Raw genomic sequence first — 20,162 nt, 5'->3', positions numbered from 1 at the left:
GTGGGAATATAAAAGGAATTGTCTGCTGTGGGCTCTCGTGTTCGATAAAATGTGCCGAATGATGTACTCCAAAACACTCGTACCCATGCCAGCCTTGTACTCTTGCCACGAATTCTACCAGAGATTGCTACGTACCTGCTTTATGGAGTGGGCAGTCCTCCCACTTCTGTTAAGGAGAAAGTAAATTTGAAGTGAGTGTGAACATTCTTAGATCCTTAGAGATACTTCTTCTAGAGTTATGGTTATTTCCTAAACATACACTAATCATACTGCTGAATAAACACTGTGTTTACTTCAGGTGCACTGCTTCAGAAGGTAATTCTGTAAGGCAGCAAGGAGTGAAAATATGCAAAGTCAGTCTGCACACATGACTTTTGGCCGACATATTTAGTAGCTGAAGTGTTAAGAGACTGCTCATTAGAAGCCCTATATCCGGTTCCGGTCTCAGTGTAGCACAAATTTTAAGCTTTTACCATTGCACCACGACAGCGCCCTGTGGAGCTAGTCGTCATAATTTCCCACCCGTCCTTCCCCTTTTGTCTCCTTTCCTTCATTTTGTATTCATGTAAACCTTTGATCTGCCAGCTCACATCTCAGTGTACTCTGAGACTTTGGAGTCATCCATTTCTCACCGTAGTTGGGAGGTAAAGTTGCAGAAACACTCTTATAGCCAGGGATGGTAGGTCAAAAGCCCTCCTCAGTTACAGCCTAGCTTTTTCAGCAGCATTTCTAAGTACCTTCAATGTTCTGAGAAAAGGCCTCCTCGATTTCAGATGTTGCGGTTGTGATTCGTGCCCATACGGAGGATGGCTTCTCTCCTGCTACACTGTCTTTATTTGTTCATTCCCAGCTATTTCTCTTTGAGCAACCTTGAAGGCTTCACTGAGAGCTATGTCCACCTGCTTTAGAATATGTTGAATTATATCAAACAAGATATGCATTCTTCATCTTCTTCTTCTTCCTGAAACATTTCTGCTTAATGCAGGTTGTTCACAGAGCCTATTCTAAGCTTCTGTTTCCTCCCATAGTCTTATCATTCAGCATCTCCTCCCATTCCAGTCCTCTTGGGTCCACATCATCCTTCACCTGGTCTGTCCATCTTATCCGTGGTCTTCCAGTTGGTCTTCGTCCAGATTCTGCCCGTTCTAGGGCTCTTCTTGTAGTTGTTTCTGGCCCCATTCTTTTAATATGGCCAAACCATTTTAAGCTCGTTCCTCTCCATAGTTTCTTCGATGGGCTTGACCTACAGGGTGTTTTGTATTGTTTTGTTTCTTATCCTGTCCCTACTCATTCTTCTGGAATCCCTCATAGAAAATGCATCTCTTTTGCTTGTATTCTGCTCAGGTCTTTCTTCGTTCCAGTTCAACATTTTGATCTGTAGGTCAAAATTGGCAGATAATATGACTTGTATATTATGCTCTTTGCTTTGGTAGGTATTTTCCAGTTTCTAATTATCTCTGACAGGTGATAATAAAATTTTGAACAATTTTGTATTCTGTCCAAAATTTCACCCTTGATGTTTCTTTTCTTGTTTAATTTACTTCTTAGGTACTTGAATGCATCTTTGTCTTTCATCATTTTTCCATTACAACTTCCATCCTTCATTTCTTCATTTTCCCTACCATACTATATTTATTAAAATTAAAATTTAAAACAGTCTTGATCGCAATCTTGTTAAAATATTTTTTTATTGGAGTGGGTGACTGGTTTCGACTCTATGAAAGAGTCATCTTCAGACTCCAGAGTGGTGGATGAACACTGCTAGATGAGTTCCGTCGACCCTTGATGCTCGTGAGCAGTTACACGAGCGTCGAGGGTTGACGGAATATATATATCTGCTTGTGTCTGTATATGTGTGGATGGATGTGTGTGTGTGTGTGTGTGTGTGTGTGTGTGTGTGTGTGTGTGCGCGCGCGAATGTATACCTGTCCCTTTTTCCCCCCAAGGTAAGTCTTTCCGCTCCCGGGATTGGAATGACTCCTTACCCTCTCCCTTAAAACCCACATCCTTTCGTCTTTACCTTTCCTTCCCTCTTTCCTGATGAAGCAACCGTGGGTTGTGAAAGCTTGAAATTTGTGTGTGTGTTTGCGTTTGTTATTGTCTCTATCAACGTACCAATGCTTTCGTTTGGTAAGTTACAGGATCTTTGTTTTTAGATATATTTTTCCCACGTGGAATGTTTCCCTCTATTATATTCATATAATGTAATTGGATTGATAAAAAAATCTACTAACCAAGCGGTGGCAAGAAGACATATATATAATGGTATTTAAATTTGCAAGCTTTCAGAGCTAGTGGTTCCACCTTCTGTGATAAGGGTTGAAGGGGAAGGAAGACGTGGGAAGGAAAAGAACTGGTGAAGTTTAGGAAATTGGGAGGGTTTGGAAAATTCGACCAGGGTCCCGGGTCAGGGGAGACTTTCTTGATGGGATGCTACATCTGAGCCCTTTTCAGGACCACAGTTAAGGATTACATCTATTTCATAACATTAGCCTTTGTGAGATGAGTGCTTAAACTTTTAGCTGTAAACCAATAATTGTAGGCCTATTCAGCTTTCATTTGAGCTGTGTCTGGTAAGATCGAATTCAGACCCTGCGTTTAGGCTGCATTTATGGTAAGAGAACATTGAAGTTTTTTAATCAGCCTTTGAAGTCCATGGAAGATCTTTCATGTACATTAACAAGAGTTTTCTCAATGTCAATCCTTGTGGGACCCATATTATGTCCTTCAAATGTGTGGTTAGCTTCTTACCTGCAACAGTCTGTCTGAGAGACCCTCTGCTTTCTGTTAGGAAGGTAAGGCTCGTTCTGTGCAAGGGGAATCAATTGATGTTGTGATGCATACAATCAAAGGCTTTGGAAAGGTTACAAAATACACCAATGTAATAATTTTTCTTGTTAAGCTCTGCCAGGGCTTCATTTGTGAGATCTAGTATGACTTCCTTTATGGATAATCCCCTAAAAAGCCAAACTGAGAGGCCATTAACAAGTTTGCTCCATTGTTTTCTTAATATGACCGAAGTGCACCATTTCCTAACTACTCAGTTTTCCATACATTCTGCTCTTCCTAGTAGTTGGGGAACATGTTGTCACCCTTGGACATGAGTGTCTATAGAGTACACAGATATTCTGTTTTTCCGCGATGTTTCCTATGTGGACTTTTTCATGAAGAGTATAAAGATCATGGATTCCACTGCCTATACATCAATATAGTCATGACTGTGTAACTTCCTGTGTCAGAGAACGAGTATATGCTCTTTACAGAAGTGTTACTGAGATACTCCAGCTCTTCTCAGAGCAACCCTGATCCAGATTTTTCTTGCTCTTTCTGCTAAAAGTAGTCCGCCCCTGGTAGCTGAGTGGTCAGCGTGACGGAATGTTAATCCTAAGGGCCCGGGTTCGATTCCCGACTGGGTCGGAGATTTTCTCTGCTCAGGGACTGGGTGTTGTGTTGTCCTAATCATCATCATTTCATCCCCATCAACCCGCAAGTCGCCGAAGTGGCGTCAAATCGAAAGACTTGCACCAGGCGAACGGTCTACCCGACAAGAGGCCCTCGTCACACGACATTATTATTATTTTATGCTAAAAGTTTTAAACTCTTTGACCAATGCTACCATTTTCTTTCTTGAAGAACAGCTTACAAAGAAAGCTTAATATGCACCTCCTCCACAGTGAACTGTATCGACACACTAACATTATTCAGACATTTGGGAAAAAGAACCAGTTCATTTTAGACATGGAACAACTGTTGCTCTGCAGATGTACTCGTGTAATCATTAAGTCTGTGGTAACAGATGGACACCAACTGAATAGTGTAACTGTAGAAACCTGAGGTCTTTTGCAAAGTAGCACATTCTCTGTGTATTATGTAAAATTGTAATTTTCAGTCTTTTTAAATCTAAATAAATTGTGTGTGTGTGTGTGTGTGTGTGTGTGTGTGTGTGTGTGTGTGTGTCCTTGATAAACATCTGAAGCTACTTATTATTAATGACAAAAAGTTACTTATGGAGCATTAAGAAGCAGTTTATCGTATTAACTTCCTGTGAGTTCTCCGTAATGATGTCTGCATAACACTGTGTACTGAATAAATGAAGTTTCGTTTCTGTCGCCATTCTCATAAATTGATTCACATGTCACAAGCCTTGTTTAGAAAATAACCACTTTACTAAATTATGTAGGTATAATTTATAATTTTCTTCTGACTTAAAATGGCAACTAATGTGTTTATTAATAAACAGCAAAATAAAAACAATATGACACACATTGTGATCAACAATGCAGAGAAATAAAAGTAGTTTTCCTTCACATAAGACTTTGAGTGAATAAATTTTATTAAATATAGCGTGTATGACATGGCGATTCATTCTGCTCAAAGTATTAATGAAAGGTTTCATAACAGCAAATTTTTAGACAGTGAAGTGGAAAACTTCTATTTAGTTTTTTCTTCATCCTACACATGTGCTAGCTAATGGCAGATATGTTTTTCTGTTTGTTATTTGTCAATTTTTCACAATTGAGTGCAAGATAGTCATAGTATGCTGTGCACTTTTCATTGCTTTTATAGGGGAGAATGGTGCATAACTGTCTATCTGTTTGCTCATATTTTACAGATATGTCTGTCTCTGTCGGTGATGAAATTACCTTGTGCATTGATTGTGACAAAAGACTTGCTAACATGCGAAATCACACTGCGACTCACCTAATAAATGCTGCTCTAAGAAGAATTTTGACAGTGACATGTCAGAACTCAAGCCGTGTGACCAGCAAGGACCTATTTTTTGATTTCTCAGTTTATGGAGAGCAATTTGGAACACAACAAGTGAAGATCCTGGAGAAAGCACTTAGAGAGCTTATCAGCAGTAAATTACCGGTGAAGCGTAGGTCTGTTTCTGAAAATGAGCTTCTGATGCTTGGAAATGTTACGTGTGTGCCTGGAGAAGTTTATCCAGAACAGGGCATCTATCTCATAGAGGTGGAATCAGAAGATGGAATTGTGTCCAGGTAATACTAATGTCAGATAATGGCAACTCCAGACTGGAATATCAAAAGTATAAAGAAATAGATTACTACTCACCACAAAGATGACACATCGAGTTGTAGATAGGCACAATGCAAATTCTGTTACAATTTCACTTTTGGCTTCACTCAAGCAAGCACATTTAGTGCACACATGACTACCATCTCTGGCAGCTCGGACTGGAATGCTTCCGTTCTGAGCTGCCGGAGGTGGCGACCGTGTGCGTGAGGTGAGCTTGCTTGTATGAATGTCTTTTCATTGTGCCTCTCTGCTACTCGACATGTCATCTTCATGGTGAGCAGCAATCTATATTTTTCCTTACATTGTTAATACTTGTGTCAAGTATTATTTGCCTTAGGTATTGTCAGAATTTTATGTAATGAATTTTTCTCCTAATACCATATAGAACATTGTTCTGTCATAGTAGATATGAAAAGTGTTTACTATCATCCGTGTGCCCAGTCTTTACAAATTATTTGACAATTTAATAATCACTACTGGCAAGGTTGCATTTTATACCTATACACCCTGAGGCTATATCTGTGCTGTGAGCCCTAAGAGGGAAAAATATTGTTAAGTTGTCCCACATCACAGTATTGAAATGAAAACCTTTATTTTAAATATTTGTGGTGTGGGCCTGTTCATAAACGAACAATCACCTTTCAGCCTAATGTAAATCTAAGGCTGTGCTGTAGATCAACTTTGCTGTAGATCATCACAACCCTCACCCCAAGACAATAGCAAAAAATTATGAAATCTGTGACAGGAGCAATTTAAAGCAAACTTTCCTGGCCCAAAGTAACTATAAATAATCTATGAAAAATACTGAATGATTTCAGTTTTTGCACTCAAATTACATAATCTCATTTCTTGCGTCACTGGTTCCCTTAAACTACCCTCCAGTTCACTGTGGTAAATAGACACGTTGCCAAACTTTATACCACAGAAAAAATACCGCAGTTGGCACTGTTCCTGTTCTTTAGCCTGTTTGGTAATGACCATAGAATTCTCATGAAATGCATGCCACTCTATAGAAGCATTAAGTTGAAGTTTGTGCACCAATTGTGGTTTCTATGAAATACAGTACATTTACTTGTGAATTATCTTCCATATTGTGACTGTAGTGGTCCAGCAGGTAGAGCACTAGGGTCTGATGCTTAATGTCCTAGGTCCAGTTTTGGGTAGGGGTGGATATTTTTCATTGTTCCAGTCCCTCCAGGATGGCCTCACATCCACTCTGCCTACTAGCAAAGGAACCAGTAATCTTTCCTGGAGGTGAGAGGCCGATGGACCTGGCAACCTCCTATTCCAAGTGCTGTGACGAAGAAAGGGTTTTACTCTACCAGCAGCCAGGCCAACAAGCCAATAGCCCAGTGACAGGCTTGCACTGCAGACTGCACCTTTACGTTCACTTTTACCTTTACCTTTACCATCTTCTTCACTGTTGGCATTTTTAAGTACAGCATGTTCAAAACGCTCCCCATAGCCTAGGTAACCTCCGTGTTGTACATTGAAGTATTGACATATAACAACAATGCATCTGCCAGATGAGTATGTGCACGATCTCGCCTTACAAAGACATCTGTGTGCCTTTGTGTCATCCTTGTGGCACATCTCAGGAGTCACGCTTTGAAAGGCTTCCTCAACAATTTTGCATATTCCCTCAGAAGTCCCATAATGACAGTGAGCCACAGAGGACTATGACATTCCCCAAAATGAGTAGTCTGTCATGGTAAGGTCTGGGCAGGACTCATGACGACACCTTGGTTCATATCGTAACATGAAACAGGTTCCTTTGCAGCTCTCGCAAATAAGGAGAATTTTCTGTAGGCCAAAAATCCACATTCCTCTTTTGTGATCTGAACTATATCGCACATTTGTCGGAAAATAACTCTCTCAAGGGAGACACTACATTTGGAAACTGTCTCAACAAAGCACAGCAGACTGCAACACACTGCTCCATCTCATCAAATAAGTTGTTTGCAGGTATTACTTTAGATCCTATCATTTTCATTAAGTTTGTAATGGGGTCTTGCACAAAGAAAGGCTAATACTCGCATCTCGATACTTTAATTTTTGAGAACATTTCTCTCTGAGTGCAACGTTTTTTATTTTATTATTTTTTATGTTACTTAGAAATGAACATGAACCATCACAACTGCAAGAAACTTCTTTTTTTTATGAGGTTGTTAGTTTTGGTCTGATTTAGACCATCTTCAGACCTCACACCACAATGGTAGATGGTGGTTGCGAACAGAGCAGCCGCTATGACTCCACTCAGTAAGCACCATTCTAGAATTTGCTTGGAATATTTTGGGAGAACGAAGGAATGAACCATCTCAACATAAACAGTTTTCACTTTTATCCATTCAAGCGGCAAGGGCAAAAATTCACTTAACACTTGAGACAATTAGTTGTCGATAATCAAGACTTGGAACTTTGCTGACATTTACACAATCTCTCTCTCTCTCTCTCTCTCTCTCTCTCTCTCTCTCTCTCTCTCTCTCTCTCTCTGTCAGTCTGTCTTTCTCTCCCCCCCACCCATGTGTGTGCGCACGCACACGCACGTGCGCGCACATCTGACACTGTAAATTGAATGGACTGATAGGTTGTGTCAGGTGGAGAAAGAAAAGGGAGAGAAGAGAAGGGAGGAAGAGGGAGGATTGGGGAAGGGTGGCTCACAACTGGGAGTGAGAAGCAGGAGTTACACAGGATAGGAATGCAGTGAGCTTGTTCTGCTTCGTGCATGAAGACGTTGAGGAGTTAGTTGACAGATGGTAATGGAGCAGGGCTAGAGAAAGACTGTAGCGAAGATGAGGTGGGTGCAGGATGAGTGAAATTAGGGTCATGGTGCAGGGGTGGATGTGGGCGTGGGCAAGGGAGAGCAGGGGCTGGTGCTGGGAGTGCTTACAAGATCAGTGAATGTGTCTTAAGGGCTATTTCTGTCTAAGTAATTCAGAGAAACTGGTGTTAGGTGGAAGGATCAAGATGGTACGTGCGTGAAGCAGCTGTTGAAATCGAGCCAGTTATAGCCACCCTGAGCATATGTGTGTCTGTTGTGCTGTGACATTTCACATTGTTTTTGTAAGATATACTGAAGTTGGCACACTAGTGTGAAATGGGGTGCAACGTAAGCTTAGTGGCAAAATCTATGCAGTTCGCACATTTATTTGCCTACAGTTATGTATGTAAGCCAACTACCAGCATTTCCTTTGTCTTAGAGTAAAATCACGTGCATTACATAAATTCACTTCAAAAACTTAGATACAAAAACCTGGTGTAAAATTTAAATGTGTTTGCTTGCTGATTTTATCAAAACTTGTGCAGGTGTCGAGATATATTGTGTAGTATTGAATCATCAATTGTAAATGTAACCTATGATCTTCAGGAAGATATTATATTATATAGCATTAATTTGTCAGCTGTAAGGTTAACTGTGCTCATTCACAAATAATTGTTCCCAAATTTTGTTGTATGTTTATGTGAGAAAAGTGTAATTTGTGAAATTTCAAATGCTTGCAAAGATTTTTGCGATTTACAAGTATTTTGTATAACTTATTTTGTAATAAATCAGTGTTGCGATTTACAGTCACTGTCAATAAGTAACGTATCGTGTCATATTAGTTCTCTCTTTTTGTAGGAGTATATATTGCCTACATTTATCATAAAAAATGGTTCTGTCAAACTTTCTTAGTAACTATAACCTGAAAAACACTTCAGAGAATTAGCAAGACTTATCTCGAGGTTCCTGTTGTCATAATAGATTTCATTTTTGGCTATAAATTACTTAAATTCCAAAAGACTGCTGATAATTTTTATAGCTTGTGAAACTCATAAATTAAAAGAGTATCAAGAAGCTTAGCATAAAATACTGCACCAGCCATAAATTGTTTACTGTTTGTAAAATACTGCACCAGCCATAAATTGTTTGCTGTTCTGTAAAATAGTGTACCAGGCATAATGCAGCCCCACTGCGTTTGCTGTTCTCAGGTAGGGGATGAAATGGTTACTATTTGTAAGCAGCTGGACATTGCCCTGTCGACTGTTAAGTTATTGGAAGCTGCCACAAATGGGTGAGTTGGGAGGGCTAACAAGAGTTGTGTATCAGGGGTACCAAAGATACCTAAAGTACTTCCCTCTTCTGTGGATACTGTCTTATCTGCAGGAAATACAAGCCACTTTGCTACCCATCCACTTGACTGTGATGACCCATACTGGCTAGACAGGGACCAAGGAGGACTCAGGGTGTTGTACCGATTCCTGTAACAGGCAAGTTTGAGGTGCTGTATTTCAGTGAAACTTCACCTGCTTTGGAGAAACCTGCTTTGTCACATGTCAAAAGGAGGCAAACGAAAAAAGGGTAGTGGTTAATTAATTGTCGACAGTTCAGATGTAAAGTGAATAATGGTACTGCTTAGGGAAATCGAATCAGGGGGTGGGAAGCAGCACCAGATACACTCAGTGTGTATGCATGTGGACTCATTCAGCATGTTGATGAGACTATTCTGGCAGCTATTGAGGGAACAGGGTTCAACCAACTACAGATTGTGATGCATGTTGGGACAAACAGTGCCTGTCATCTGGGCTGTGAGGTCGAATTTGGATCATTCCAGCAACCAGCAGAGAGAGTTGAGAAAACCAGCCCTGCTCATGGAGTTTCAACGAAGCTCACAATCTTCAGCATTGTTCCCAGAACAGATTGTGGCCCCCTGCTTTTCATTTGAACAAGACACTCCCAGGTTTCTGTGACAAGGTAGACTGCGACTTCCTGGACGCACATGATAAGGTTGAGAACTGTGGGATCCCCCTGCTTCAGAGGCTGCTACTGAGGTAGCTGACTGTGTGGAGTGCACAAAAGGTGTTTTAGTGTAGGCAACTCTCCTCCAAATCCAGATAACAGCTGTAGGAAACCCAGGAGTATCAGTCCAAGATTGAAAGAAATGCCTCCAACAGGCGAGGGTATTAAAATCCTAGTGGTTAAGTGCCAAAGCATTTGCAACAGTGTGTCAGAATTTGAAGGGCTCCTGAAGAGCAGTGAACCTCACATGGTTCTAGTTATGGAAAACCGGTTAAAACCTGAAATTGACAGGACTGAGATGTTTGGGGAAATTTTAAGTAAATATCGAAAGGATAGGCAAAGGGGAACTGGAGGTGATGTATTTGTTGCAATAGACAAGAAATTCAAATCCACTGAGATGGAAATTGAAGCAGCATGTGAGAGTATTTGGACAAGACTCAGTATCAATGGTGGGCAAAAAATGGTAATAGGGCCCTTTTATTGACCTCCAGATTCTCCTCTTGATGTAACTAAAAACTGTAGTTCACTTACACATGAGTTCCCTAATGATACCATAAGCATTGGAGGAGACTTCAATCATACAACAATCAACTCGCATCATTATAGTTTTGTTAATGATGGGTACAACAAGATGTCCTGTGAAACATTAAATGCCTTCTCTTGAAAACTACTAGAACAGATAGTTCAGAACCCCACCCATGACTGAAATATACGAGGTCTAAGGCAACAAACAGACCTAACCTTTTTCGGGAAGTCCACATTAAAACCGGTATTAGTGACCATGAGGGAGCTATAGCAACAATGAATATCAAAATACGAAGGGCAACTAAAAAAAAGCAGAGAGATTTATATATTCAACAAACTAGACAGAGAAGTAATAGTATCAGACCTCAGTGAGGAACTTGAAACTTTTAGCTCAGGACAAGTGCATGTAGAGGAACTATGGCTCAACTTTAAAGGAATAATTGACCATGCACAGGATAGATATGTATCTAGTAAGACAGTTCATCATGGGAGAGATCATCTTTGGTCTACAGTTACTGTAAAGAAAATTCTAAAGAAACAGACTATTGCATAATAGGTATAAAACAAAGCATAATGAAATGTGTTTGGCAGTCAAGAGAACAATGTGTGAAGCCTTCAGTAATTACTGTAGCAGAATATTATTAAACGATCTTTCACAAAATCCAAAGAAATTCTGGCCATATACAAAGGCTGTTAGTGGCACCAAAGTTAGCGCCTAGTCACTTGGATGAGACCGGAACTGAAGTTGAGAGTAACAAAGCAAAAGCAGAAATCTCGGTTTTCAAATGTTCCTTTACAAAGGAAAATGCAAGAGTATTGCCACAACTTAATTCTCGTACCACTGGAAAGATGAGTGAAGTAGATATTAGTATGAGTGGTGTTGAGTAACAGATAAAATCATCAAAATCAAATAAAGCCCAAGGGCAAAAGGAATCCTTATTAGATTCTATACCCAGATGCATTAGTCCCCTCTTAACTGTCTATTGCAGATCCCTCAAACAAAAAAAGTGCCCATTAGTTGGAAGAAAGCACAGGTTGCACCTATCTACAAGAAGGGTAGCAGAAGTTATACAGAAAATTACTGTTCAGTGTCCTTTACATCCATTTGTTGTAGAATCTTAGAATATGTTGTGAGCACAAACATGCTGAGGTATCTGGAGCAGAATGACTCTCCATGCCAACCAGCATGGATTGTGAAAGCACATCATGTGAAACCCATCATTCACTTTTCTTGCATGACATCCTGAAAGCCACAGATCAAGGCAATCTGGAGATGCAGTATTTCTCAATTAATGAAAAGCATTTGACTTGGTACTGCATCTGTTGATTGTCAGAAATATGATCATATGAGGTATCAGAAAGAATATGTGACTGGATTGAGAATTTCTCGGTAGGGAAGATTTAGCGTAATATCTTGGATGGAGAGCAATCGACGGATGTAGATGTAACATCAGGTGTACCCCAGGGAAGTGTGCTGGGTCCTTTGCTGTTTATTTTCTATATTAATTAACTTGTGGACAATATTAATAAAACCTCAGAGTTTTCACAGATAATGCTGTTATTTACAGTGAAATACAGTGTGAACAAAGCTATGCATATATTCAGTCCGACCTTGATAAGATTTCAAAATGGTGCAATTATTGGCAGCTTGCTTTAAATGTTAAAAAATGTGAAACTGTGTACTTCACAAAACAATTAAAACATAGTATCTACTGAATATAATATTAGTGAGTCATAGTTGAATCATTACACTCATACAAATACTTGGGTATAACACTTTGTAGGGACACGAACGCGAATGATCACGTAGGCTCAGTCATAGGCAAAGCATGTAGCCTGCTTTGGTTTATTGGTAGTATACTAAGGAAATGTAATCAGTCTACAAAGAAGAATTGCATACAAATTACTCATGCAACCCATCCTAGAATATTGCTGAAGTGTGTGGGACTATACCAAATAGGAATGGCAGGGGATATTGAACGTATACAGAGAAGGGCAGCACGAATGGTCACGGGTTTGTTTGACCCACAGGAGAGTGTCAAGGAGCTGTTGAAATCTGAACTTGCAGACTCTTGAAGATAGACGGAAACTATACCAAGAAAGTGTAATAATAGTGTTTCAACAGCAACCTTAACCCTTTAACTGTTCTGGACTTGTTAAGGCACACGCCTTTGTACCTGTGTGCTCTGAACGTGTTTATGCACGTTTGGAGTACCAGGTAGAAGGACTGGTGGCGCACGTAACAACATTCGAAGCACGTAGGGTCAGATACAAAGACGTGCGCGTTAACGCGTCCGGAGCAGCTAAAGGGTTAAATTATGACTCTACATATTCCTCCCATAGGAATCTTGGGGATAAGATTAGATTAATCACAGCTTGCACAAACAGTTTTCATGTGTTCCATTCATGAATGGAATGAGAAAAAGCTGTAGTAACTGGTACTAGAGATGTATTCTCACCAAGCACTTCACAGCGATTGTGGAGAATAGATGTAGATGTAGGTATAGACGTACATATACATGTACATAGCAGCACATTCTGACACTGGATGGTCAACTCTGCTCTCGGCCACAGTTTGGCGCTGCCCAGTTGTTCGAGGGGACAGCTGGGTGATGGTTGTAACCACTTAAAATGCTGTACAAAAATTGCAGCAGAGCTGGTATATGGTGAGATGCTTTCACCTGAAACAACAATCAGTCGAAATTTTGTCAATGGATATGATTCATTTGTTCCAGTCTGGGATGGTACTGTGTGATTACCAGAATGCTACTTTGCGGAGGCGGCGGTCAGAGGTGTGTGTGTGTGTGTGTGTGTGTGTGTGTGTGTGTTTTACAGGAGCAGTGTGTGAAAGAGTGTTGGATAGATTTGGAGGTAAAATGAAGTAACATGCTACTTAAAATCATGTTAAAATTGTGAACCAACAGCATTCCTCTCCAGTGCACCTGCTGCCTCTCGCTCCCACCTGTCAGCCACCATTCACCAACCCTCCCTCGTGGTCATTACCTTGTCTCTATCTTCAACCGATCCACCTGACACAGCCTCTCACCGTAGTTGAGCTGCAGTTCTGACACAGTGCAGTTAGCTGGGACAACATACTCTTTCTCTCTCTCTCTCTGTCTGTGTGTGTGTGTGTGTGTGTGTGTGTGTGCGCGCGCGTGCGCGAGGGGGGGGGGGGGCGGCGCTCTTAATTTCCATTCATTACAATAATTACATATCAGTAATACAATGGAGTGGATGTAACATATTCCTCAGGGCTAATAATATGCTAGGAAAAACATGTAACCTGTGTTTGGAAGCCTACTTTCTATCACCAATAACGTTCAACTCTTGTGCAAGATTGTTGATAATGTATTTTGCAGAGTGCTCAACACTTTTTCAGAGAGTGCTTGCAACATAATTGTTCTTCTTTACGCTAAGTGGCTGCTGCTGTTCCTTTTAACCAAACTTATGAAACGAGTCCCAAGTATTGTAAGAGTTGGTTTGTGTTGTGCTGTGATGGTTTGAGTGAGTCTGATGAATTAAGCTTCCTAAGTTATACATATATGCTGAGATGTTATTAAGAGTACATTGTGGCATAGAGGCTTCAGGTTATAAAGATGGTCCATAGTGAAGCATGACTAAAAACAGCACAGAAAACTTGTACAGAGTGAGGATAGATACTTGATCCCCAGACTCACCAGTGGATGTACGTGCAAGAGGCATGCGATCCAGATCTGATAAAGACCTAGACTCATCAAACTAGAGATAATTCAGTTAATATTTTATTTAACATAAAATATAAAGGATCATTACAGAAGATTCATTGTGTTTTGGATGATTGTATTTCAAAAAGTAGGACATAAAAGGTACAGTGTATGAAAAAGCAATTTTTGAGTTTCTTACACATTTCAAATGATACATGACAAACATCTGTGAATTACTCAAGTTTGACCAGGATACAGGGTGTAACAGTTAATACCTTAATATGTACACATGTCAGCGTGTTGGTTATTTTTTCTCTGCATCAAAAAGTCTTTCCGCAAACAGTTAGAAACTGTATGACCTGATGTTTTGTGCATGACCCTAACTGCACCACTATGTTGACTACTACTGTCAATATAGACAAACTGTTTTGCATCCACCATGTATTTTCGAGCATTACCTGTCAGTGTTCACCAACGTAGCAGTGATGCGATCATGGAGTTGAGTTATTGTTGTTGCCAAAGAGAGGTGGTGAACATTGTCTTTCGCCTGTTTCCAAAGGAAAACAAATGACAAACAGTAAGGTTATGAGACCTTGGGGGCCACCTGAAGAGTGCCAAATTTCACTGAATGCACTCATAGTCTGCTAGTTTGGAAGTTCCTCATTCGGATTGCAAAAAGATACTGTATACCAATGAGAGGGAGCTCTTGGAATATGAGGTTTAGGATATTAGATATCAGTTTAGGAAACAACCAGACTTGTACATCACAATTTTCTCAGGGAAAAAGTAGGGCTCATACACTTTGGTACATGTAACACCACAGAAGACATTTACTTTTGAGAATCTCTGCAGCCTCCACTGTCACAATGGCATTTGCCATGCCCCACATGTGGGCATTGCAACAATTCATTTGACCAATTATGTGGATCACCACCTCAAATCGCTAAACACGAATCAGATGGCAAATTCAACACATTTCATTACTTCCTGGACAAAATTTCACATCTGATGATGCAGTCACTTGGCTGCAAACGTTGCGGTAGCTGTATATGATATGGTTTCTGTTGTAATTGGTTGCACAGAATCTTCTGCGCAGTTGGCTGTGCAATGTCTTGTTTGTGACTTGCACAACATGTAGGTTTCATTGGACTATGAAGGAGTGTCCCATGAATACTCTCCACTGTTTCAACTGCAGTACCTGGTTGTCCAGAGCTTTTTCCTTTACAGAGGTGACCTGTGTTTTTCAAATGTTGGTACCATCGCAGAATGTTTTGCTGGGTTGATGGTTGTATGCTGTCCTGCCATATGTTTAATCATAATGAAACCTGCAATGAAGTAAACAAAACTTTTAAATGTGCTCTTTTCATTGAATATCATTACAAATTGTTTTGCAGTATACATTTGCCACTATAAGATGTCAAAACATGATGAATCCTCATCCTGTGTTTAAGTGATTTATTTGCCTTGATGACTGGAGATTAGCCACTAGTAGCTTGAAATGTGTCCCAAATTAATTAATGTTATGAGATCAATAGTTGTCAGGATTTGATTATTGCACATACATAAAGACATGACTATACTGTAATCTTCAGTCATGGTAAACCAATCGAGACTTATTTTCACATAAGTTTTGATCCAGGAAAAAGGAAAAAAAGAGAAAAAGGTTTGAAAATACTCCTTACCTTGCATGTATATTGTGGTTATCTTTATATCATCATCACTTTGCAACTTCATGTAAATAATTTTGTGTTTAGTACATGTGCTCTTACATCACTCCAGGGAACCATGCTGTGGGACACATGTCCTGAATACAGCTGATTTAGAAGCCATTTCTGTAGTTTCACTCCAATCATCCGGATCAGGGTCTCGTTGCTTGCGTGCAGTGACTGGTCCCACAGCATTATCCATTTTGGAAAATGGTCTGGAATTGGAGAAGGAAGTCCGTAGTCTGGATGGACTTTCTGGGGTAAGTGCCATGGATCTTATTCATAGTACTACTTTAATGCAGAAATTTCTCACTAGCTTGGCAGACAGTATATCTTGACCAGCCTTGCCCAAGCTGTCCTTCCATTTTGAAGGTCCAATCTGAACACCTCGTGTCATTCATTTCTTCAGTTCTTCTTTTTTGTTTTGTGCTTATTTTATGTAAAACTTAATAGAGAACTGCCATGTCAGTTTGCAAGGTTTGAATTACATTAAATTAAATATAGTTTCCCTGTACTATCTTTTCGGTGAGTAATTGGCCAGAATGAGACCCTATGGAGGTGCAGTGTAAAATGGTTATATATAGGAAAAGGAAAACGTAATTTTATTGTAGTGCCAAAATCTGTGTTATTATTTGCTGAAAATCATTATTATTTTTGCCAGATTTGTTATTATTTATATGCCAAATTCGCTGTACTTTTGCCAAATTCTGTGTATTTTTTGCCACACTTGATATCATTTTCTGTTAAGATAGATGTTGTTTTTGTCAAGTATAGAATTTTTTTGGATAAATTCAGTGTTATTGTGTGCCACTTTTGAAATTACTTGTTGCGAAATTCAATGTTATTTTTTTCCATATTTGGCTTGCTTAATTTGGTGTCATGCTTTTGCCAGATTTGGAATCAGCATTTCACCAAATTTGGTGTCATGTTTTTTGCCAAATTTGGTGACAAAACTTGTGTAATTTTTTTCCAGTTACGTTGTAATTTTTTCCCTTGCTTTGGTGTCTTTTTTTCCAATTTCAGTGTCATTTTTTGCCAGATTCAGTGTCTTTTTTATGTAATTTGGTGTTGTTTATTTTGCCATATTCAGGTGTTTATTTCTCCAGTATCTTGTAAAAATACCAATTCTGCATTATTTCACTAACAATTGATAATTTTGTGTTATTTTTCGTTTTATCATTCCTGCAAAATTTTTCTGTCCCTAGTTACATATTTTTCCTCACAAAATTTCTATTGTTGTCCTATTCACCTCTGACCGAATCTGTGAGTGTTATTGGCATTTGTGTTACTATTTATATGTGACCTCAATTCCTGGTACTGGTCATGTTTTATTTTGCATTTGATTGTTTTCTATTCTCATTTTGCATTCTCTGAAATTCGTGTTACACCAATGTTTTTGACTCTGCTGGATCAGGTGATGCAAGATTTTAATGAATTCAGTGCTGAGACTCAAACCATGTGGTATGTTACTAGCAGGTCTCAAGGCTGCAGGGAGTTGAAAGCACCAACTGCGTAGAGGATTCCCAACAAAAAACTTTATTCACTAGGTATTGAAACAACCAACACTGTGCGCTCGCGCGCGATCTCGCGCGCGCGCGCGCGCGCGCGCGCGCGCGCACACACACACACACACACACACACACACACACACACACACACACACACACACACACAAATATTATAACTTACAACTTGTTCAAATAATGCATAAAGTCAAAAATTCAGAAAACTCTTGCAAGAGGCCTATTGCTTAAGAATACATATGTTAATTTAAGACAAATGCAGTAACTTCCTTCAGTGAAAGACCTTTCTTTCTTTTTCTTGTTTTTTTTTAGATACTTGGAACTTACTTCTTTGCTTGTGACAAAATTTAGTTGCAAAATATAGGTTTACCTCTTTTTTTTTTTTTTTAAAGCAAGAACAAGATGATTTAAGAAAAGACTTTACCGATATTTTACTTGTTCAATGCAAATACTTTCGACAACATTATTTGACGGAGGACTAACAAGGCTTGTGCCTTGTGGCTCCAAAAGGGTTTGTAATGTTTTGAATAGTTTAAAACACCAAAAAAATCATTTACAAGCTTCAGTTTTAAATCGGAAAACAATATCTTAAAGGTAGAATATATACATCAATTACAGTGCTGCTCAAACTTAGCAGCCTTCCATGATCGTAGACCCTTTAGCTGTACTGGTCATGCAGCAACACGTGAGTCACATCACAGTCAGCTTATAAAACAAGACGTTCCTTCTATAACACAACAAACAACTATTAGAACATGGCTCGTTTTATGCCAACTGTGATGCCAGCCAATCTTTTGCATGCAAGATGTTAAATCTGATATTAATCTTGCAAATAGTCAATAAGTCTGAACTTCTTAAAGCAAATTGCAATACTTTAAAGCGTGTAAAACACTTTCATTGCAACTTCAACCATCAAATGATTTCAGTAGGAGGCTTATTGAAATACTCTAGCAGTGTGCAAAGCAATAAAAGCACATCTCATTATAGGGTTAAGATAAAATTACACCTTTAAAATTACAACTAAAATGGCATTGCTTAATTTGAGCTGCTTGTGCACATAGTTGAGGAGCTGTAACCAGTACTGCCAGAGCAACAATTATCATTAATTTGACTGACTCACAATTAAGACTACTCAAGGTGCTATTCAACACAATGTACTTCAAACAACATAACAGTTTGCCACTGTCACACTTATAGAACTTACCAGGCATTGGGCTTTAAACAAACAGATATTACTCCAACAAAATTTCTCTGAGATCAAGCTCTTTACAATTTGAACAATTTGCACAGCTTTTGTAACACCCAGTAAATTACACAATAGACACAGATAGTGCTTGTAACCACAATGGCACCTACAGGGCGAGGAGCTCCCATACACAAATGCAACAGCACATTTGAGGTACCGCAGCTCAGTGTGAAAGTCATAAGGGCCACCCAACAGTTAATCGTGCAAGAATGATCCTGGATGAGAAAATAGCTTACCCACCAGAATTAACACAGCTGAAGATGGCAGCAGCTGACAGAAGTCTTGGTATGGTGTAGGATGTAGATGGTTGTATTCAGGCCTTTTCATGGCCACACTGTCCTCCAGATATAGCAAGGCCCCAGTTCTACTATTAGCGTGAAGTCTCATGCTAGGTTGTCCACTCACAAGCATTGCTTCCATACATGGCCAAAACAAAACTCTGGGCTCGCATGACCCACCACTGACCAGGCCGCGACCACTACTGCAATGACTATGACTGACTGACCGATTGACTGACTGGGTCACTGCCCTCTCTCCCTAACCAGTGTAACTTCCACTGCATCTTGCTGCTATGCTGACTTCCTTTGAATCGTTTTGCACACATCCCAAAAGGTGATCACAACCAGTCGCACCATGGCAGAGCATGGGCACAAGAAAGAGCTGAGACACTAACCACTCCAGAGAGAAGTTACGGCTCAGCCTCCCCCCCCCCCCCTGTTAAAGCAGAACTGGGGGTGGGGGGTGGGGGGGAGGCTGAGCCGTAACTTCTCGGAATCTCCCTTGCTTAAGGCTCTAGAATCGAGGTGTACCTGCTCGACCCTTCACCTTGCTCAGTTGCGCTCTAGTTCTTCGCCCTGCCTCTCAGCAGGAAGTTCACCGGCCAAAGCCCCTTAACCACCACACAAGATCTACAAAACATGGTAACAATTTTTCTGTGATGCCTTGACTTCCTTGACTTGGCACCCAAAACAAAAGTTTTTGAAGAACACTTCACGTTGTACCTTAATAGATCTGCTCGCCTACCCTTGTTATATCTGGCTTTCTCCCAATGATGTACCAGCTTGATGTTGTTCCTAGCTGCATCTCCCATTTTATCTTTATCCCCTTCGCATCTTCGCGCTGGCAACATATCATTCAGTGACCATAAATTGGCTAACGGAGAGTTCAATCAGAACAACAACATTATTTTGATAGGAGTGGTTATAAGAGTTTCATGGTGGGTGGTATTAAAGGCAAAGGACAGCCAATTTAGGGGCAAATCCCATTGCTTCTCTGATTCTGAATGGTAAGTGATGCGGGTGGACTTCAGGTTCCAGTTTATCCTTTCTGTGAAATATGATTGCGGATAATAAGGCATTGTAGTAACATGCATTATTCTGTGGTCAAAGCAGAATTGCCTAAAGTCTTTGGACTTTTAATGCAGGTGCATTATCACTCACCATGGTTTTAGGGGGGGCAAAAAGTGGTGAATATCTTCTCAAGATGTTGAATAATTGTGGCACTTGGAACACCAGTTCCTCTCCCTATCCTGTTCTTGTAACAGGCCCACAGCCACCCCAACATTGGAGGCATCTGTTTGAACAATGAATGGAGCAACTAGAATGAAGACAAAATGATTTCCCCTCTTGGTCTTGGGCAATGGATCTAGATAATCAATAAGAG

General features: G+C 39.9%; 1 protein-coding gene across 2 annotated transcripts in view; it reads left to right on the top strand.

The window, feature by feature from the left end:
* The window catches only part of LOC124544968 (alanine--tRNA ligase, mitochondrial), a 91,838-nt gene that overhangs the window by 41,747 nt on the left and 29,929 nt on the right, over window positions 1-20,162 (top strand). For both annotated transcript variants that reach the window (XM_047123715.1, XM_047123716.1), the window contains exons 9-10: window positions 4,613-5,003; window positions 15,805-15,991. In XM_047123715.1, the coding sequence (XP_046979671.1) occupies window positions 4,613-5,003; window positions 15,805-15,991 (578 nt within the window). The remainder of the gene's footprint in view (window positions 1-4,612; window positions 5,004-15,804; window positions 15,992-20,162) is intronic.

Source organism: Schistocerca americana, chromosome 8 (genome assembly GCF_021461395.2).
Source record: "Schistocerca americana isolate TAMUIC-IGC-003095 chromosome 8, iqSchAmer2.1, whole genome shotgun sequence".
NCBI classification, from domain to species: domain Eukaryota; kingdom Metazoa; phylum Arthropoda; class Insecta; order Orthoptera; family Acrididae; genus Schistocerca; species Schistocerca americana.
Note: the sequence above shows the minus strand (reverse complement) of the source record. Positions and strands in the feature narration are given on the sequence as shown.